This window comes from Tamandua tetradactyla, chromosome 11 (assembly GCF_023851605.1).
Source record: "Tamandua tetradactyla isolate mTamTet1 chromosome 11, mTamTet1.pri, whole genome shotgun sequence".
Taxonomy (NCBI): Eukaryota; Metazoa; Chordata; class Mammalia; order Pilosa; family Myrmecophagidae; genus Tamandua; species Tamandua tetradactyla.
The window spans coordinates 18,980,202-19,001,276 of record NC_135337.1 but is presented as its reverse complement, the minus strand read 5'-3'; the positions used below and the strand labels follow the sequence as shown (position 1 = coordinate 19,001,276).

Sequence of the window (21,075 nt, the reverse complement as noted above, 5' to 3'; positions counted from 1 at the left end):
ATGGTTCTTTGCCGTGATTTATCAGTCTCACTCTTCTGCTCATTCCTGGCTGGTGTACAATGTGTCTGGTCTCTCAAGTCCCCCAAACATTTGTATCAAACAGTTCCTGGCTATTTGCTGACTTTTCTGGAGGGCAGAACTCCCCAAGCCACCATCTTCCTTAAGAGCCTGCAAAATGCCCACACTCCGTGTAATTTTTCTAAACATTCTCTTGAGAGCTTGACTTTTCTTCCTCCTTGTGGTTTGTTTGTATGTCACCTTTCTTAGAACTCAGATCTTCTCCTCTCTGACATAGAATTACAATGTAATATGTGCCAGAAATATGTATCATAGTCCAAACTTTGGACCCAGATATCTGGCTTACATTATCACATTATATTACATTAGTTTAACTTCTATTGGCCAAAGTTTTCTCATCTGCTAAACTTGGAATGATACTATTATCTGTCTCATAGAGTGTTATGAGTATTGAGAGAATTAATATCTAGAAAGCACTTACAGTGATATAACAAGAGTTACTGATAATGGGCAAACAAGGTATATTTCTGATATTAATATATTTTAATAAAGACATTTAGGGAAAATATTTTAAACTCAAATAGACCTGAACTTGAATTTTATTTTCAGCAGACAGTGTTTTCATTTCTTTATTTTACACTGCAAGTGAAATGGCAGTAGGGAAAAAATCATGATCTCTACTACTAAGTACTGCTCTGAGCAACTGAAATATCATGATCACCTGGCATTAAAAGTCACACAGACTGGTGTGATCATTTCATAAAATTCCACATATTATGGAAATAATATGTTCCAGAAGTTGTGGCTCCAAGCTATTCAATCATGCATTTTAGGAGTCATGTGACTTGTATTCTTTATACTTTTATTCAGGAAACACTATTGCTTTATATGCAAAGTTTTTAGATTTTTAACACAAACTTCTTAAACATACATTTCCATACATTACTTTTATTGTGGAAAAAATGAAACAATGACAGGAAATTCACTAAGGCTGTTCAAACTACAAAATAGACATTTTCAATACTGTTAAGATGTAAATGAACAACATAATGCATTTTGATACAGCTTCATAAATGTTTGTACTTCTCTAATTTCAATAATAATAAAGCTTTGAGGTTATTTTTATACATGTATTTTCTAAAAAAACATCAACACCTTTTCCACCTGCTTGCTTTTTGTGTTCTATGATGTGATATTTGACAAATTGATAAATTCTTCCTGTAATTTAAGTGCACAGCAGCCTCATATGAATAGAGTGTAAGGAACATTTTTAGGCAATTAAAAAATGAGCAAGAACCCAGGATTCTTAAGTGATGAAAAGAATTTAAATGGTGCAATAAAGATTTCATGCCATCAGAAGAATTTGTAAATCACTATTTTGACCTTAGTTCTTTCATTTGTCTCATTTTTTCATTCATTTTATTGAAGTACCTTGGCATGCAATGAACTGCACAACTTCACAATACAGGATTTGATAAGTTTTGATAGATGTATATACCCATCCATCTCCACCTTTCAAATAATGTATCCATTACCCCCAAAAGTTTCTTTGTAACATTTTGGAAACACTCCTCTTGGCCTTATCCACACCTCACTCACTGTCCCCAAGAAGCCACTGTTCTCCTTTATGCCACTACAGGTCAATCTGCATTTTCTAAAACATTATATAAATGGAATTAGAAAGTACTCTCTTTTGGTCTGGCTTCTGTCATTCATCATAATTTTGTGATATTTATCATGCTGAGTGTGTGTGAACAGCCTATTCTGTTTTCCTGCTGAACAGTATAGGCTTGAATGGTTATATTACAGTTTGTCTGTTCTCCAGTTAATGGACATTTTGGGTTTTTTTCCAGGTTTTGGCTACTACCAATGAAGGTGTTATTAATGTTTACATACAAGTCTTTGGGTGGATATATACTTTCAGTTCACTCGGGTGAATACCTAAGAGTGGAACGGCTGGATTGTATGGAATTTGCATTTTTGTTAGAAACTTGCAAATATTTCCAAATTGGTTGCAACATTTTACCAGTGGTGAATGAGTTCCAGTTGTGTATATCCTGGACAAATTTTTCCTATACTCAAATACTTTAACTTTAGCCATCCCTTCTGTAGAAACATCTTATTGTGTTTTGAATTTACATTTTCCTAATGACCCTTGTTGTCCAGCAACTTGTCATGTGGTTACTTGTTATCTGTGTTTCTTTGTGAAGTCTCTGTTTCAATCTTATGTCCATTTTGTCATTTGTTTGTTCAATATTAACTTAGAAAAGTTTTCATATATTCTGGAAACAATTCCTTTGTCAAATATGTGATTTCAAATTATTTTCTCCAAGTTTTTAGCTTATCTTTTCATTCTCATAGGAGTATTAATTAATGAGCAGAAGTTTGTAATTTTGATGAAGTCCAATTTAACAACCTGTTCTTCTATCAGTTGTGCTACTAGTGTTTTTTTCTAAGAAATCTTAGATAAGAGCTCAAAGATTTCCCTCTGTTTTATTATAAAAGTTTTATAGTTTTAGTTCTTATATTCAGATCTATATCCATTTTGAGTTCATCTTTACATATGGTGCAATGTGTGAATCCATATTCTTTTATTTATTTTTTGCATATGGTTGTCCGTTTGGTTTCACTGCCATTTGTTGAAGATTGTTTTTTTTCCACTGAATAATTTTTGTACTTATATTGAAAATTGGTTGTATGTATGTGGGTGGGTGTACCAGTTTGAAAGGATATATGTGCCCTAGGAAAGCCAGGGTTAATCCTAATTCACTCTTATGGAGACAGCTTTCTTTTAAGCCTTATTCAGTACTGTATGCAGGACACTTAATTAGATTATCTCCGTGGAGATGTGACTTACCCAATTGTGGGTATTAACCTCAGATTAGAAGAAGATGTGACGCCATCCGTTCCAGGTGGGTCTTGGTTAGTTTACTGGAATCCTTTAAAAGAAGAAGGATTTTGGAAAAGACTTCAGATTCTGGGAGGGCAGAGCCCTGACGAAGCCACAAGAACCACGACAGCTCATACAGCCAGAAACCTTCAGAGATGAAGAAGGAAAAATCTCCTAGGGGAGTTTCACGAAACAAGAAGCCCAGAGAGAAAGCTAGCAGATGTTACCATGTTCGCCATGTGCCTCTCCAGTTGTGAAAACAGCCTTGAACTTCATTGGCCTTCTTGAACCAAGATATTCCTTAGGTGCCTTAATTTGGACATTTTTATAGACTTGCTATAACTGAGACATTTTCATGGCCTTACAACTGTAAACTAGCAACTTAATCAATTCCCCCTTTTAAAAGTCATTCCATTTCTGGTATATAGCATGCTGGCAGCTAGCAAACTAGAACAGTGGGTCTATTTCTGGACTCTTTGTTCTACCCCATGGATCTATTTGTCTGTTATTACACCAATAACATACTCTCTTGGTTATTGTGGCTTTATAATAAGTTTTGACTCTGGTAGTGTTAGTCCTTCAAACTTGCTTTTTGTTTCAGAGTTATTGTGTATATTCTGGGCCCTCTCATTTGTCTATAAATTTTAGAAAATTTGTCAATTTCTTCAAAAATGCTTGTTGGAATTTTATTAGCATTGCATAGAATCTACAATCAATTTAGACATTTTAACAATGTTAGATCCTCCAATCCCTAACCACAGTATGTCCCTGTACTTACTTGTTCTCCGTAATTTCTCTTAGAAATGTTTCATATTTTCAGTGTACCTGATTTGCACATCTCTTGTCAGGCTTATCCTTGTGCACTATGTATTTTGATGCCATTTTATAGGATATATTTTAATTAAATTTATGATATCTCATCATATAGAAATTCTATTTATGTTGATCTTGTATCCTTTAACCTTACTAAATTATTAGTTTTTGTGGCTATTTTGTAGATTTTTATTGTATTTTCTATATAGTGATCACTCCATCTATGGATAAAGACAGTTTTACTTCTTGCCTTTCAACCTTGGTGGATTTAATTTTTATTTCTTTGCCTTACTGTACTGGCTAGTACATCTAGTACAAGACTGAATTTAAGTAATGAAAATGGGCCTCCTTGTCTTGTTTCTGATTTTAGAAAAGGAACATTCAGATTTTCACTACTAAGGATGATGCTATCTGTAAGTTCATGATGCCCTTTACTAGATTGAAGAAGATCACTTTCATCCTCCTTTGCTGACTTTTTATCAGGCATCATGAATACTGGATTTTAGCAAATCCTTTCTCTGCTAGACTACTGAGACTCTCCCACCTTCCAAAAACATGTTCCAAAATGTCCTGTCACTTACAAAATCCCACTCTTGACTCATGACTCCCTCCAATTATCATTCTTTTTCTTTATTTCAATAGAAAAAGTACTTTATTACCCCATTTTTTTTTCAAACATGATAGTTTGGCTTCTGCCTCTACTATTTATTTCATTGAAATGATTTTTATTCTATAATCAATGACCTCAGTTTTACCAGTTTTTAGGCATCCTACTCTGTCTTTATCTTAATTAGCTTCCAACAATTTTACACCTAGTTATCCTTGTCTTTCTTAAGAGGACATTCTTTTGACATCCTTTGCAAGGTTTTCTCCTGCCTTTCCGTTCTTCTCACTGGGCACATCTCTGTTTTCTTTCCTTGTTCCTTATGTAGTTCACCTCTAAACAGAGAAAGGCAATATACAAAACACTTCCCTGTTCAAAAGGTTTTGTCAATACTGGAGGCAGACATAAAAATTGTTCTTCTATGAAGAAATTCTTGATAAAATTGATTGAAATTTGAATAGGAATTTTATTTAGTTTAGAATGACAATAAAAAGGCATATACTCTTTGAATAAACTTGTAAGTATATTTTAACAGAAAAATGCAGTAAACATTTGATTTAAGGCTCTCAGATCGTTACTTTTGATATTCCTGGAAAATGATGAGGTCTTTTAGTTAATGTGTTATTCTGCATGAAAATATTGGAAGTAATAATATATTTGAAGACTTTATTGTGAAAAGAAGTAACGCTACAGACTTTAGTTAAAAGTGATAATACTTTCTCATGTTGCCTGTGTAAATAAATCTGTAGATAATGAGGACACTACAAAAATTTTGAAAGATAAATTTTGGAGATGACTATTACTTTGAGAAATGTATTATTTTGCTTTCTGTAACAGATAACATCAAGGATGGAGACTTCTCCAAACATAAATTCCTTGACTTGTACACAATGGAAGTGACATGACATAATTTAACTCAAAGAGTCTAGGAGAAATCTACTATTTCTTGAACATAAGCATATCCTCATTGTCATAGCAAACATATGGCAATCTATAAGAGGTCAGATCTCATTTCTTATAATATATTTTTGTGTCAAGATTTGTTTTAGTTTTCAAGCTGCCAGAATGCAATATTCCAGAACTGGAGCAGCTTTTAAAAAGGGGGAATAAGTTTTAAGTGTATAATTCTAAGCCTATAAAAATGTCCAAACTAAGGTATCCAGGGAAAGATACCTTAATTCAAGGAAGGTAAATGGGTCTGGAACAGCTCTGCCCATGTCATGTGGCTGGTATCTGCTTGTCCCTTGCTACTGAGCTCCATTGCTTTCAGCCTCTGGTTCTGTGTGGGGATCCTCACTTTGCTTCTCCAGGGCTGACTTTCATCTCTTGGCTTCCCTTGGTTGTCTCCAGGTTCTGACTTCCTTAACATCTCACAGCAATATCTGTTGGGTTCCAGGCATCTTCAAACATCTGTGCCTCTGTTCTCCAAGTATTCACATCTGTGTTGGTTCTGCTGTAAAAGTTCCATTGGTTCTGTCATTTCTAACTATCTCCAAAATGTTCCCAGTGAACTAATCAAGACCTATCTGGAATGGGTAGAGTAACATCTGCATTCAATCAAAAGTTTATAACCATGGTTGGGCATGCTGCATCTCCCTGGAGATAATTTAATAAAACATTTCCAACCTTAAATATTTTATCAGGATTAAAAGCAATGGCTGCCCCAGCAAGATTGAATCAGGAATAAAACCTGGCTTTTCTGGGGTATATAATACTTTCAAACTGGCAGAAGGTTTACAGGGAGTGTTGACACAAAAATAAAAATTAAAGACATCATTTGAATTTCAAAACTACTTGTGGGGTCATGTCAACAACAACTAATCTAAAATTTTATTCATGTCCTAGAGCATCACTTTTAGATTTAAAGTTTGTTCTTGATTTTCCTAACTGTTTATAAATATAAATTAGTACAAACTCTTTTCATCTATTTTTAGGAACTGGCTATTTTTTGCATAAAATGAAGTAATAAAATTATTGTCATGTTTTATACTCATAATGGTCATACATTTCCAATGCAACAACATGCCTACAGCATATGAAAATTTTATGTGAAAGTTTTTTTTTTTAATTCTGAGTATCTGTTGAAGCAATTTCTTTCATCAGATTCTCAAAATATAAACAATATGCATATCGGCAGTTTTTACTCCAAGTGTTTAGAAGGAATGATTTTATCTCTAGGTATGAAACACCAAAACACAATGTCATTCTATCTTTCTTACTCTCTTCTCTTTTTTTCATTCTTGTATGAGATAAATGACAGAAATGCACCTATAATTGCTATTGTTAATGTTTTAGAAACACTGGAAAAGGTAATTTAAACAATGCATGAAATACTTGATTTTAGAAATTATTTATTATTAGCTTCACATAAAGCAATAAAAATTTGTAGAACAGAATATTATAAAGGGGTGTTTAAGAATGTAAAACACAATGTAGTCATCCCTACATAGAAGGACTGTATTAGTCAATTTTGTTAGATTGTGTTGTAATAACAAACAATATCAAAGTTTCAGTGGCTTAACAACAAGAGAAAATGTCTTTTTGCCATCAGGTTATATATGACAGCTCTAGGCTCGTTTTGTTACTGCTCTATGTTTTCTTCTGTCTGGGAGCCAGGAATGTTTAGTAATTATATGGGCATTGCACGCTCATTAGAAGAAAGAAAAGTACAGGGGTGAAAATGCTTGATTTCTCTAAAAGCTTCATATTTCAACTAACATATATCACTTCTGTTATTTTTTTGGCCAAAACAAGTTTTATGACTAAGTCTAACAAACTGAAACCATGGACATTACATATGAAGCAAACATAAAAAGACTCTGAAAGGTAGAGAGAAGAAGACAGACTGGCAAGGTATTTCAGGGCACAGAGAAGGGCAACGTGGTAAGTTCTTTTACCATCACATTTCTCAGAGAGTGTGTTAGAGAGCTGACAACCTGGAAATTCCAACAGGTGAAGACAACAGCAACAACAAAACTCTGCTCTTTTGTTTATTCTTGATTTTACTAAGGAGGTCAAGGAAAGGGTTAACATAGCAAGACAGTAAGCTCTTAAAAAATCATCACTCCATTGTGGCCAAATGCCATAAAAAAAAAAAAAAACTTTGCCCCCCCCCCCCATTCCCACTAGCAAATACTAAGTGGGGGAATCTAGACTTTTATCCACATCAAGTTTTAATAAAGTTCCCTCCCTTTTTCTCAGGATTTTCATCCTACAGAGAGGTAACATGATGTAAAATAAACAATGATATAGAGTTCGTCAACATCATTATTCAACAGAATCCAATGACATTTAAAGAATATTCACCCAATGACAACAGAACATATATTCTCTTTAAGTGCCCATGGAATATATATAAATATATATATAAAGTTTGACTAACTCCTGGGCCATAAAAGAAATCTCAACAAAAGCAAAAGATTTGAAATCATGTAGAGCTGTTTTCTGATCACAATGAAATCATTCTAGAAATCAATAATGAAAAGGTAATAGTAAAATCACCAAATGTTTAGAAAAAAGAGCACATTTCTAAATAATCCATGGGCCAAAGAAGACTATTGGAAAGAGATAAGAAAATAAACTGAATTGAATGAAAATGAAAACACAGCATATCAAAATTTGTGGAAAACAGCTAATGCAGTGCTGAGTGGGAAATTCGTAGTGCTAAATGAGTACACTAGAAAAGAGGAAAGGTATTATTTTAATAACCTAAACTCCTATCTCAAACACCTAGAAAAAGAAGAACAAAATAAACCCAAACAAAGCACAATGAATGGAAAGATAAACATAAGGACAAAAATAAAATAAAATAAAATAAAATTGAAAACAGAACACAGTAGAGAAAATCAATGACAAAGAGCTGGTTCATCGAAAAGACCAATACAATTGGCAAACCTCTAGCAAAACTTGACAAAGAAAAATGCGAAAAGGCAAAATTTTCCAATATCAGGAATGCAGCAGTTGTATCACTAACAGACCTGTTGAACAATATCAGGATAACAAGAGAATACTGCAAACAACACTACATATGAACATTTGCCAACTTAGATGAAATGGACCAATTTCTTAAAATACAGACTACAACAATTTATCCAATAAAAATTTGCATTCATCATTTAAAGACTCACCCAAAAGAAATATGTAAACTAGCCTAATTTTGCTGGAGAATTCTGACAAATGTTTAAAAGAATTAACATTAATTCAAGATAATTTCTTCCAGAAAATAAGAGAAGAGGGAACACATCAATTTTTTTTTTTTTTTTTTTTGGCATGGTCAGGCTCTGGGAATCAAACCCAGGTCTCCAGCATGGCAGGCTAGAATTCTGCCACTGAGCTACCGTTGCATTGCCCTCACCTCATTTTATGAAGTTAGTATTATCAAAATCCTGCAGAGGCAATATGGAAAAAAAATAATCCACCAGTATCCCTCATGAATGGTGTGGCAGCCCGAAGAATGTCACTCCCTTAGAATATCCATGTCAAATCCCTGGAACCTCTGAAAAATGCCTTATTTAGAAAACAAAAGTATTTGCAGTTAAGGATAAGTATCTTGATCTTGAAATGAGATGAACGTGGATTATCCAGGTGAGGCCTAAATGTACTGACAAGTATCCTTATAAGAGGAGGTAGGAGGAAGTTAGACGTTCACTGTAGAGAAGGTGATGTGACTATGAACAGAGATTGGAGTGAAGCAGTCACAAGCCAAGGAATGCCAAGGAGTAGCAGGCAGCCACCCGAAATAGAAAAGACAAAGAATGGGTTCTTCCTCCCAAGCCTCTGAAAAGAGTGTCTCCCTCACACTCCTTGTTTCTGGACCTCAGGCCTCTGGAACTGTGAGGAAATAAATTCCTGCTTTTTTAAAACAACACGTTTGTGCATTTTTAATGGCAGTCCTAAAAAACTAATAGGCATTTTTGTATCAGGAAATGGGTTGCTGCTGTAATTAATACCTAAAAATGTAAAAGTGATGTTGGAATTAGAAAATGGTATATACTGTAAGAATTGTGAAAAAATTGTGATAAAAATAGCCTAGATTGCCTTGTATAGACTGTTGGTAGAAAAATGGGCAATAAAGATGCTTTTGGTGAGAACTCAGAAGGAAGTGAGGACAGTAGAAGAATTTTCTATCATCTTAGAGAATGCATACATCATCATAAACAAAATGTTGGTAGAAATATTTACATTATAGGTGATTCTGGTGAGGGATCAGAAAGAAATGAGGAGCATGAGAAAGAAACTAGAGGAAAGGAGATCCTTGTTATATTAGCAGAAGTATGGCCTACGTAAGAACTAGTAAGCAATGAACTTGAACATTTACCTGAAGGAATTTCCATGCAAATTTTCAAGTGGGATGATTTCTTTTGCTGCTTATCATAAAATATAATCTAAAGAATGAGATACATTGGGGAAGCAAAAAATAACCAGCACTTGATGATTTGGCAAACTCTCCAAAGTGCCAAAGGTATTAAAATGAGGAGATTCGCCATTAAAAGAATGCTCTGAAGAGAATCCAAAGACATAGCTTTGGCATTCTCGTTTTTTTGCTGTTTTTTTTTTTTTTGCTGAAGAGAATAGGCATGTAACTCATGGAGCCACTCAAACATCTTAGCAGAAGCCAGAATAGATATCAGGTTAGCTAGGGAAGATCTGTGGACGAGCCCTTGGTCTAATGGTGTGAATTTCTATAATATACACAGGAGATCCTTTAAAAATCTTAAAAAAATTTTAAGAATGTGATACCATTAGAAACACAATCAGCTGGTATTGACAGGGACAGAGACTGGACTAAATAAAAGGATGTTGTCCGACTCCCAAAGTACCACAGGCTGAAAAGAGGCTGAAAAAGGTACTCAGGTGCTAACATGCAGTCCTCTTTAAGGAAAGGATCTCTCCAAGGACAGCATCTTTGTCCCTGAAAAAACATGTGGAAGCAGAGTGAGAAGCCCAAGGTGTGGGCAGAGTGTGGATCTGTAGCCCAGAAGCAGAACCATGGGCCCAGAGGGTGGAGATTCAAAACACAGATGATTATTCTCAGGCCTTGAAACACAATAGAATTTCTGCTGAAAGTCTAACTTGCATGGGGTGTGACAGCTTTATTCCTTCCATGTTCTCCCTTTTAAATGAGAATATCCACATCTTTATCATATGCCTGTCCCATCATTGTATGCTAGAAGCAGATAACTTGTTTTCTAACTTCACAGGTCTACAGATAGAGAGGTTTTATTTTGCCCCCAGATATATCATACTCAACGTTTCACACATACTGATTTAGATGAAGATACGTGGGATTTTGAGCTGGTAATACTTAGATGAGATATTGGACTTGAGTTCAAGGTGAATGCAATGGGTTAAGACTTTGGGATGTTGGAATGGAGTGAATGTATTTGCATGTAGAATGGATACGAATATTTGGGGTCCACAGGGAAGACTTGAATAAGCTGAAAAAAAATGGTCCCCCAAATAGTTAACATTCTTATCCCTAGATATGATTACAAGCTTAGATGGAAACAAGTAAATATTATCTTAAGTGAAAAATGATGTGGTTATGTAAAGGATATTGAGAGGAGGTGCTTGTGCTGGTTTGAAAGGATGTATGTCCCCTAGAAAAGTCATGTTTTAATCTAAATTCCATTTCAAAAAGCAGAATAATCCCTATTCAATACTGTATGTTTGAAACTGTAATCAGATCATCTCCCTGGAAATGTGATTTAATCAAGAGTGGTTGCTAAACTGGATTAGGTGTCTCCACCCATTTGGGTGGGTCTTGATAAGTTTTTGGAGTCCTATAAAAGAGGAAACATTTTGGTGAAACAGGAAGCCAGGAGAGGAAGCTAGGAGATGACGCCGTGTTCGCCATGTGCCCTTCCAGATGCAAGAGAAACCCTAACCATGTTTACCACATGCCTTTCCAGATGAGAGAGAAAGTCTGACTGTGTTCACCATGTGCCCTTCCACTTGAGAGAGAAACCCTGAACTTCACTGGCCTTCTTGAACCAAGGTATCTTTCCCTGGATGCCTTTGATTGGACATTTCTATAGACTTGTTTTAATTGGGATGTTTTCTAGGCCTTAGAACTGTAAACTAGCAACTTATTAAATTCCCCCTTTTAAAAGCCACTCCATTTCAGGTATGTTGCCTTCTGGCAGCTACCAAACTAGAACAGTGCTTATGCTGGATTTTCTGAGTGGGCCTTACTTATAAGAGGGAGGCAGAGATAGCTTAGGGCTGGAAAAGGTGATATGAAGACAGAGGCAGAGATAGGAGTGATGTGGGTTAAATACAATGACTGCCAGGACATGGGCACCCATGGGAGAATCCATCCTCCCCCAGAGCCTCAGAGGGAGTGTGGCCCTGCCAATACCTGAATTTTGTTTTTTTTTTTGTAACCCTAAACTATATGAGAATATTAAGGCAGGATGAAGAAGGAGAGCCAGAGGTAAAGGCAATACTAGTAACAGGGAACACAAAAACTTTCTAGGAACTCTGCACCAGATTTTCACTGTGTCTCACTGACCAGAAATGTATCATATAACCACTCTTAGCTTGAAGCTGGCAAGGAAACAAAACAACTTTGAAACAGAGATTTGATTATCAACCAGGAGAATCTGTCACAGACATGGAGGAAACATGCTTTGGGAAGGTGATAGCATCACTGAGAAGAATTACTGAGGATTCTTTTTGGATATTTAAGGTGTCTCATTGGATAACTATGAAACAAGTCCCAAACTTCTGAATTAAGTGGAAATAAACCTTACACCATATAAGTGAAAATATTTGTCTGGCAGAGAGCCAGGCGAGAATCTCACAGGCACACAGAATGCAAAGTTTTCTGCTTCCCTGCCTTTGCAAGGTAAAAACAGAAAGATAGTCATTTTAATATCATTCTAAAGTGATGAGTTCCTAAGAGTCTTGATGAATCTGTAGATTTGCTTCTTACAGTGGGAAAACAACTTTTAATAACACATCTCATAGAGTATGTGTGGGAGTAGGGAACATGGCTTCCTCTGAATCTTTTTTCCACATGTGATGTGTGAACTTTAATGGGATTTCCCATAATAGTGAAGTAGATCTTTACAGCAGATAAGTTAAAATGAAGGTTACCCACAATGCATTTTAAGAAGACTCTCAAAATCATAATGCTACTGAAGAGGGAAAATAACATGATCTTAGGTGTTGAAAACAATATAAAGAATGATGTGATTATAATCCAATTTACTGAATATGCTTTCACGTCACACGTTGTGTTTTTTTGTGATGGTACTTGTATTAGTTAGGGTTCTCTAGAGAAACAGAATGAAAGGGAACACTTGCAAATATAAAATTTATAAAAGTGTCTCACATGACTACAGGAACACAGAGTCCAAAATCCGCAGGGCAGGTTGTGAAGCCGATGATTCCGATGGAGGGTCTGGACGAACTCCACAGGAGAGGCTCACCAGCTGAAGCAGGAAGAGAGCCTGTCTCTTCTGAATCCTCCTTAAAAGACTTCCTGTGATCAGATTAAGCATTACTCATTGAAGAAGACATTCTCCTTTGGCTGATTACAAATGGAATCAGCTGTGGATGTAGCTGACATGATCATGGTTTAATTCTATGAAATGTCCTTATCGCAACAGACAGGCCAGCACTTGTCCAACCAGACAAACAGTTATCACAACTTGGCCAAGTTGACACATGAACCTGACCATGACAGTACTTTTTTTCTCTCTGAAACCTTTCTCCATAACTGTTCCTTTTCTACCTGATGTGGAATTTCTATAAATCCTTCCAAATTCACTCAACTTCTGCTAACTTCTTCTACCAGTGTTTCCCTGATCCTATGTTCTCATTGATCCCTATCAGAATTCATCATTCTTCCTCCTGTCTTCCTCCAAAACTAGTATAAATAATCTAATTGGATTTAACAGCCTGAATTTCAGTGTTATGGTATGTGTGTTGGCCTGTCTTCTTTAAAGCATAACGAGCATCTTACGTCAGTGTAGATATATAGTTTATCTTTGTGTTCTTCATCCATAGAAGAGAGACATTCAGTCATTGCCATTATCACTCATGACTTCATTGAATATTTAATAATTTTTTTTGTCACTTTTAAAAATTCTAACACCTACCGAATGCCTGCTATGTATCTGGTACCATGCCCAGTGCTGGGTAAATAAGGTGTTAAAAAGGGGGGGGGGGGATTCTGCAACAAACTGGGGAGCACAATGAGACAAAAAGTTTAACACCATATACTTCATTACTATGAAATCATCATGTATTCATTGTTGTAGAATATAAAGGGGCAAACTGAGGACAACCAAGGAATTCTCTGGCATCTCATGGGAGGATTGTAGAACCTTTCCAAGGAAAGAAAGAATAGTAAATGGACTGACTAGAAAGTAAGCTATAATCAGTAACTCATATCTTCATTCTCTGTCACCCTGGTAAAGTTTCTGTGTATTTCCCTGAGAGTTCTACTACTGATCATTTCAAGAAACGTTAAATTTGAGTATCAATATCTACTCAGGTAATATTCAGTATTTTATTGCTGGCAATTCTCTTGTCTATCTCTGAAAAAGATGGATGAGAGTTGACCCAAAGTGACATCTGTCTCTGAGCACTGCTGCATCCTTGTTTTATACAGAAAGAGAGCTGAACTGTAGGTACCAAGCATTCCTCTCCCTCTTCATATACAGTCTAAGTTGACTTTACTGGTATTTTCAGGTTTCAGAGGTTTTGGAAAAATTTTCTCAAAGTTTCTCAAAAACTTCTTTGGAAGTTTCTGAAATTCCACCCCTAGTATGGGTTTTGATTCATGTAAGAAGATATTTTAAATTTGTGTTCACTCAAGGCAGTTTTTCAACCATTTATCAACTTAGAAACATCTATTGAATGCCTTATTATATGCTAGGCATTGAGGTAACTAATGCAGGATGTTGGACACCTAACTCTAGCTTTACAGTTTCTCTCAGAAGACAGAGTAAATTCTTACATAACTTTCATATTCCCTTGGCTTTGGAATACCATCATGATTTAAATCTATGATTCATTGTTCTTAATAATAAAATTTGAATGCTATTATAACATGATAACTGCTTTGTGTTCATGTATATTTGCCAATAATAATGACCTTTCTCAATAATTATACAGTTAATAACAATAAATTACAAGTCTTCTTGGACTAGAAACAGATTTTTGTAGAATATAATTAGACAGATTGTAGAATATTGGAAGCTGAATTGATAAAAGTATGTGATATTTAAATAAAAATGATAAATTTATAGTTTTCAGAAACATATCAGCATTGCATTTTCTAAAATATAGATAGAATTTCATTTTCCTAGTGGCAAAATGTAAATTAAACTACATATCACAAGCTTTTTTTTTTTTTACTAGCTACGTTTCCTAATTTCTCCAAAAGGACTTTCAAGTATAAAAAAGACAAAGCATAGCTATATTTCTAATATATTAGAAATTATTTCTGCTTCTTTTAATGCAACATTCATTTATTTATCAAAAGTACATGTATGCAAGGGTTATATCAGGAGATATTGAGAAAAAATACAAAGATGAACAAGACAGTTCCTCTCCCCAGGGGTGTGTAATCTAGTAGACATATAAAAGATACAAATAAAAATAGTGCAAAAAATAATATTTGATGGCATGATAAGGAATGAGGGAAGAGGGACAACTATTTTCTGCTGGACGTGGAATTAAAGAGTAGAGAAGTTCTCTTAAGTCTTAAGTTCTCTTAACTCCAGATAAACTACTGGCTTGGTTAACTGAAGCTATTTTCTCTGTAAATCATATAAATTGATGCCCCAAATATTCTGAATACTGATTACTAGGCTACTGTATAATATGGCTAAGCTTCTACCAGTTCAGCTGAATGATTGCCAAGAGCTGATTCAAACCTGTTGCTGTCTATAGTATTTATTACTATAATTATATAATTTAATGATAAAATTTATTTGAAAAAAATATATATATAGAAATAAAGTTGAAACCTATGGAAGTTTTTAATGAAATGGCTCAGTAAAAATTTTTTTGATTTAGGAATGGGAGAGACAACTTAAAATACTTTGAAAAAAATCTCAAACTGCTTCACAAATATCTTTAAGTCCTTGTTCCATTTCAAAGATATTAATGTTAAAATAGTTGACAATGCATTCTATTTATGGTTAATAAATCAAACTGTCAAATGAATATTAATTTACACATTTAAAGTAAAAAATAAAGCATTAAAGGAGTACGTGGTGTACACTCTATTAATTCAGATCACTTTACATTTCTCATCCGATTCCAACAATTTTGTGAAAGAGCAGATGTTATCATGCTTTTTTTGCAGATACAAAATTAAGGGTTATGTCAGTTGTGGCTTCTGAAAGACCATAAACCTAGAAAGTGACTGAGACTGAACTTTAATCCAGTTGATTTGAAGTGCAGGCCAATGTTTGCCCTCTTTTTAAAGTAAGTATTTGTTATCATAGACTAAATTGGTTTTGTAAATGGGAAATATGCAGATATGAAAGAGAATAAGGTAAGTCTCACTGCAAAGGGAAATAGGTGAAAGGGCACGTGTATTTTTTGTCTATTTTAGTTCATTTTAACTTGTCACAAATTGAGAGCTTTGGTATTACAAAGATATTTTTCTCTTTATAGCAGACAGCATTTCTGAATCTTTCCTTTTCCACTATCTTAATTCTAGAAAGAATGCATTCTTTACTATTTAAACAGGCATCAAATAATCAGGAAAAATATCGAATAAAGAAATAATTGCAAGGACGTTTCTATTGAAAAAGATCACTTTATAAAAGTAATTTAAATTGCTGAGGTTTTAGATTAAAAGCTCCATGTTTTCATGTTGATTTAAAATGGTACCACTTATAGCTATTTTTGCATTTAATGGTGAAATGGTGGCTTACATATCCCTGAAGGTGAAATACAGATTTTTCTTTGCCAGCTTGAACCATAAAAATGAGAATTATAAGAGTAGTTTTAGAAATAGAAAAATGTGTGTGCATTAACAATTGTGTTCAGATGGATTCAATAAGTATTCGAAGGAAGTTTATCACTTCTAGGTTTAATAAAACCAATTCCTCATAATGGGATTTTTACTATGGAAATTGATAAAATTAATAAATGGTTACAGGTATCAGAAAGGCAACACAGAAACAATATCCAGGCCACCAACACCTGGTTTAATAATGGCAATATGTAAAATTAAGGGAGTTCCTGTATTGGAAACCTGTTTTAGCTGATTACAGATAGGTGCCTTAGATGAGTGATTCTCAACCAGAGATATACATTGGAATTATTTGAAAGGTTTTTAAAATGTTGCTGCCTGGGGCTCATACCTAGAGATACTTATAGTTAGTCTGGCATGTGACCTGAGATTTAGGATGTTTTAAAGCTGCTTAGGTGACTCATAATCAGGATTGATAATCACTGAATTAGACGTTTGCATTTCATAGGTGCCCCCTCTCCCAGAAGCATTATCAGAGGATATTCTCATTTTATTGAAGTAGTTTGGACTATTTTATTTTATTGCTTAGCACATAGCAAAATATTATTTTCTAAGATTATTTTAAAATAGTATTTTCTGGGGAAAAATATAGACCATCCCCAATGAAAGGAATTAATATATTTATACTTCTGGAAATACTCTATCTATCTATCTATCTATCTATCTATCTATCTATCTATCTATCTATCTATCTATTCCATATATATGAGGCAGAATAGAGTATTGTGAAATATTGCTTGATTATTTCTCAAAATGTAATCTGAGTACTACATATATTGATTGGGTTACTTATATATTAATTGCTCAATCAACCAATCAAAAATCAATTCCTTAAGCACACAAATAAATAAATGAATAAATAAAAGCAGTTCATACTCTTGAATACTTTCCCATACTAACAGAATCAGAAATTCTGAATATGGGGTCTCGAAATCTTTGTTTATAAAAAGCTCCCCAGGCGACAGTAGTGCAATTAAAGTTGGTGATACAATGGTGTAAGAACTGTATCTTATTTAGGCATTTAAATTATCTTCCAAACTGAATTTCCACTTTCTCATTATATGTATAAATTAAAGGCTATACTAATCCAAATCTGAGGAGAAAATGAATACTTGATCAAAACATTAAATCTGTTAAGTATTATACATCGGCTGGGTCTGAGAAAATTCAGTCAGGGAGTGACTTATCTCCATTATTATGAAATTTAGGGTAAAGTGTTAAATCTACTTTAAAGATGTTGGTTTGAACTCTTCAAATTATTATGTGAAAGTTTATTCCAGATAATTTCTTAATGTGGATCATTTTTGATTATAGAATATTTTTACAGTGACTTCTGAAGTAATTTCAATGAAAATAAAAAATGACATTAAAAAATCCTTAGAGGTAGAAGTATTGTGAGAGGTAATACCGACCAAACTCCAAGAGGAAAATGAAACATAAGATTATACTCCAAACTAGATTCTTATCTAATTTTTTATTCTTTTAGAATTAATCTCTAAATTATCTTGAATATAATTCCTAAATAGCTGGTTCCAGTTCATTTCGATCTCACTTCACCATTGTTTCTCACATGAACTACTAAAGATCTTCAATATACCATGCCAACTCCTGTCTAATTATCTTTGTGCTTGGTAGACCACTTCTGTTTTCTATAATACAAAATTTACCACATTACTCTTTGCCTTAAAATTCTTCAATGTTTTCCCAATATCCTAATGATAAACCCCATATCTTTACATATATTATAAGTTGTCCATGATCTGTCTTCTTCTCTTATTTCTAGTTTTTAGATGTGGTTCCCAATGGGAACCTACTGAGGGATATTGAAATTTGTGTGGGGTGTTATTCTATATACAATAACTACGGTGGATAGAACACTATTGCCATTTCTTGGATAGGAAATGGGATGCTCAACACACTTCATTGTATAGGAAAATAGTAATCATAATGAAAAATACCAAATGGGTCTTAAATTTCTGGCTAGATATCATGGAGGTGTAAAAAATTGTTTATAATTATCTGAGAGTAGGATATAAATCCATTTTCAATTTTACAAATGAAGACTAGTTATTTTTGACATACTATTAAGATTTATCCATTTTTCCAAGTAAGTAACTATTGGGTAAATCAAGAAAAGAGTGCAATTATTTGAAACTTCACCAAGGGCTGTTTGCTGTTTCTCGTTTTGGAAAATCATGCCACTTGTACAAGCCAAAAGAAAGCCAATTTCCCGTCTGGGATCTGGCATACAGGGCAGGGCAGGGAAATTGAATTTCTATGATTTGCTCAATAAATGGCAATGTTTGGGGAAGATTTCAGGCTTTAGATAAAAATTTCAGGTTTTAAATGAGCATTGCATGTGCCAACAACTTAGTCCAAGCATAATAGATGCTTGATGTATGACAGTAAAGTCTTGAGGCCAGTAGCGTTGAATAATAATCTACTTCCTCCTCTAGAAAGAAAAATCTCATGGTAAAAACTCAACTCTGGGATTCAGAGGGATCATATCAGATTAGAATTGCATAGAAATATCAAGGAGAATTTCGTGAGTTGGCACTAGAGGATTTTATAGGATATGGAGAGGTAAAATAGATGGGAAGAATAGAAATGGCAAGGAGGAAGGAGGAGATCATAAGAAACTGGGGATAAGTATGAGTAAAAAAATCCCACTTTTGGAATTAAGAAACATGGAAATATATTTCCACCTAAAAATAGAAAAATATAAAGTAATATTTTAAAAGCAGACTTAGTCCGGTAATAGAAAGAACTTTGCAGTAGTGTTATTAGCTGCCAGGTTGCACAATTCCAGTGGGTACAATGTAAACATTCTATTTTGTGTGCATGTTGTTCCCTGACAATGTGCAAAAGTGAAGCCTCTCATACATTCCTATCTCTTTACTGGGGTTGAGTTTCTTAAGAGGATTCTGTTTCAAGTTTCAGTGGAAAACTATATATTTGCCACATACATTTGTCAGAAAGCAAATTCTATCATTTATTTCAATCATTTAAAGCTTAGACACTATTGAAAATAGAGGTCAGAATAGAGGGACGATGCATCCTAACCTGTAGAAAGCTAATATATTTGCTTGAATGTATGAAGAATTGCACAGACTTTGAACTGCATTTGAGGAAAAGGATAGTGTAGTCTTCTTTGGCTAAAACGTCCTGTAAATCCTGAATCCAGGGAATTAATCTTTGAATGCTTTATATTAGTTAATTAATATATCATTTGGTATGGGGGGGGCAGGAGAGGGAATTAAGAATTATAAAGAACAGTTTAGTAAAGTGTTCCTGAGCTGCTTTTGCTTGTTTTTCAGAGTAGGGAATCTCCAAGCAAAAGTATGTTTTTCCCTTCCCCAATGCTTGTCCTTTTGTTCCTCCTTTCATTATAGTCAATTAATAGAATATGAAGTAGAAAAATTGCCTGATTGCATTCTGTTTGAATTCCTGACTCACAAAATCATGAGATTAAAAAAATAATTTTTAAAATCTATTGAGAGTTCAAACTGGATTTGCTGAAGCCGCTAGAACTATCATCTAGTAAAATAAAATTTCATTCTAGGACTAAAACACAAATTCAATCTTGATTTGCAAGGTGCTTCAAGTATGGGAGTTATTTGGGGAAGGAACTGCTCCACCTCCAAGGGAGGCGTATAGGATTTGGGGAGGCAGTTATGTAAGGTCACAATGTATATGCAGTTTCACATGTCTGGGGAGGGGAGGAAAAAGATGGGGAGTGTTCTGAGCAGACAGGAGCAGTCTGTAGTCTCCAGGACCATGTGGGACGTCACTGGGCATGAAGAATTTTCTAAGAGTCTTGATGTTCCTTTTGGACACCTGGCAATCTCCTACTTAAGCTTCAGTTGCTGAACATAAATACTAGGGAGAGAATGGGAAGTATTTATGAGTTTCCCTTGCCCAATCTGAATAGGGCTTAGATGTGCATAAGGAAAAGCTGGCAGACTTGAAGATTTTCACTGTCTGGATGAGGAAGTCCACCTGGCAAGAGATGATCAAGCAGAAAAAAGAAGATAGGCGTAGCTGTCTTCACAGACTTCAAGGAGACGCTATCTGGGACCAGCGATAGCATTATATATTTAAAAGTAATCAAGGTGAAAATTAAAGCCTAGACCCCCCCCCCCCACCACCACCACTATTACCAGCACAATAGCTTCATGGATGCTATTGAATACTCTACGTCCTAGAGCAAACCCAGAAGGAATCCTAACATTGAATTTTAAGACCCTGAATATCACTGAAAAAAAAACTAGATTGGCTGGGTTTACCTGAAATTGACTTATGTTACATCTTAACCTCTAGGTTAAAAAAGGACTAGAGATAGAATTTAAGTTAACTTATAGAAAAATAACTGTAGCGAATATTTTGTATCCTAGTTTTTAGAAGTTTTCTTTATCGGTATAAGTTTAGCAACTTTACCATCCATAGGTTGGCTTTAATCTAAGATTTAGTAAATATTCTATTTTTCTAACATAAGATTTAGTAAATGTTGTCTTATTCTTGGTTTTATTTGACCACAGTTTAGGTATTAATTATTTTCAGAGTCCAATATTAAAAGTGAAGTTCAAAATTTACCAAGCACCTTTAGTTAATTTTCATAAATTTAAATGTCATAATGAAAGCGTGTTTACATCACCTTTTCCTCAAGATATGAATATAAATTCCTCTTTTATAATAATTTAGAGCTATTTTCATAAATAAAGGCTGTTCTTAGTCATCTTTACCCCA

At 34.4% G+C, this 21,075-nt stretch overlaps 1 protein-coding gene across 7 annotated transcripts in view; it reads right to left on the bottom strand.

Annotated features, from left to right (window-relative positions):
• The window catches only part of LOC143649415 (uncharacterized), a 135,636-nt gene that overhangs the window by 104,773 nt on the left and 9,788 nt on the right, over nt 1-21,075 (bottom strand). The window contains exon 2 of one of the 7 annotated variants that reach the window (XM_077119477.1): nt 12,664-12,813. The exons of the other annotated variants lie outside the window; for them this stretch is intronic. Coding sequence (XP_076975592.1) covers nt 12,664-12,813 — 150 coding nt within the window. The remainder of the gene's footprint in view (nt 1-12,663; nt 12,814-21,075) is intronic. 7 annotated transcript variants of the gene reach the window in all.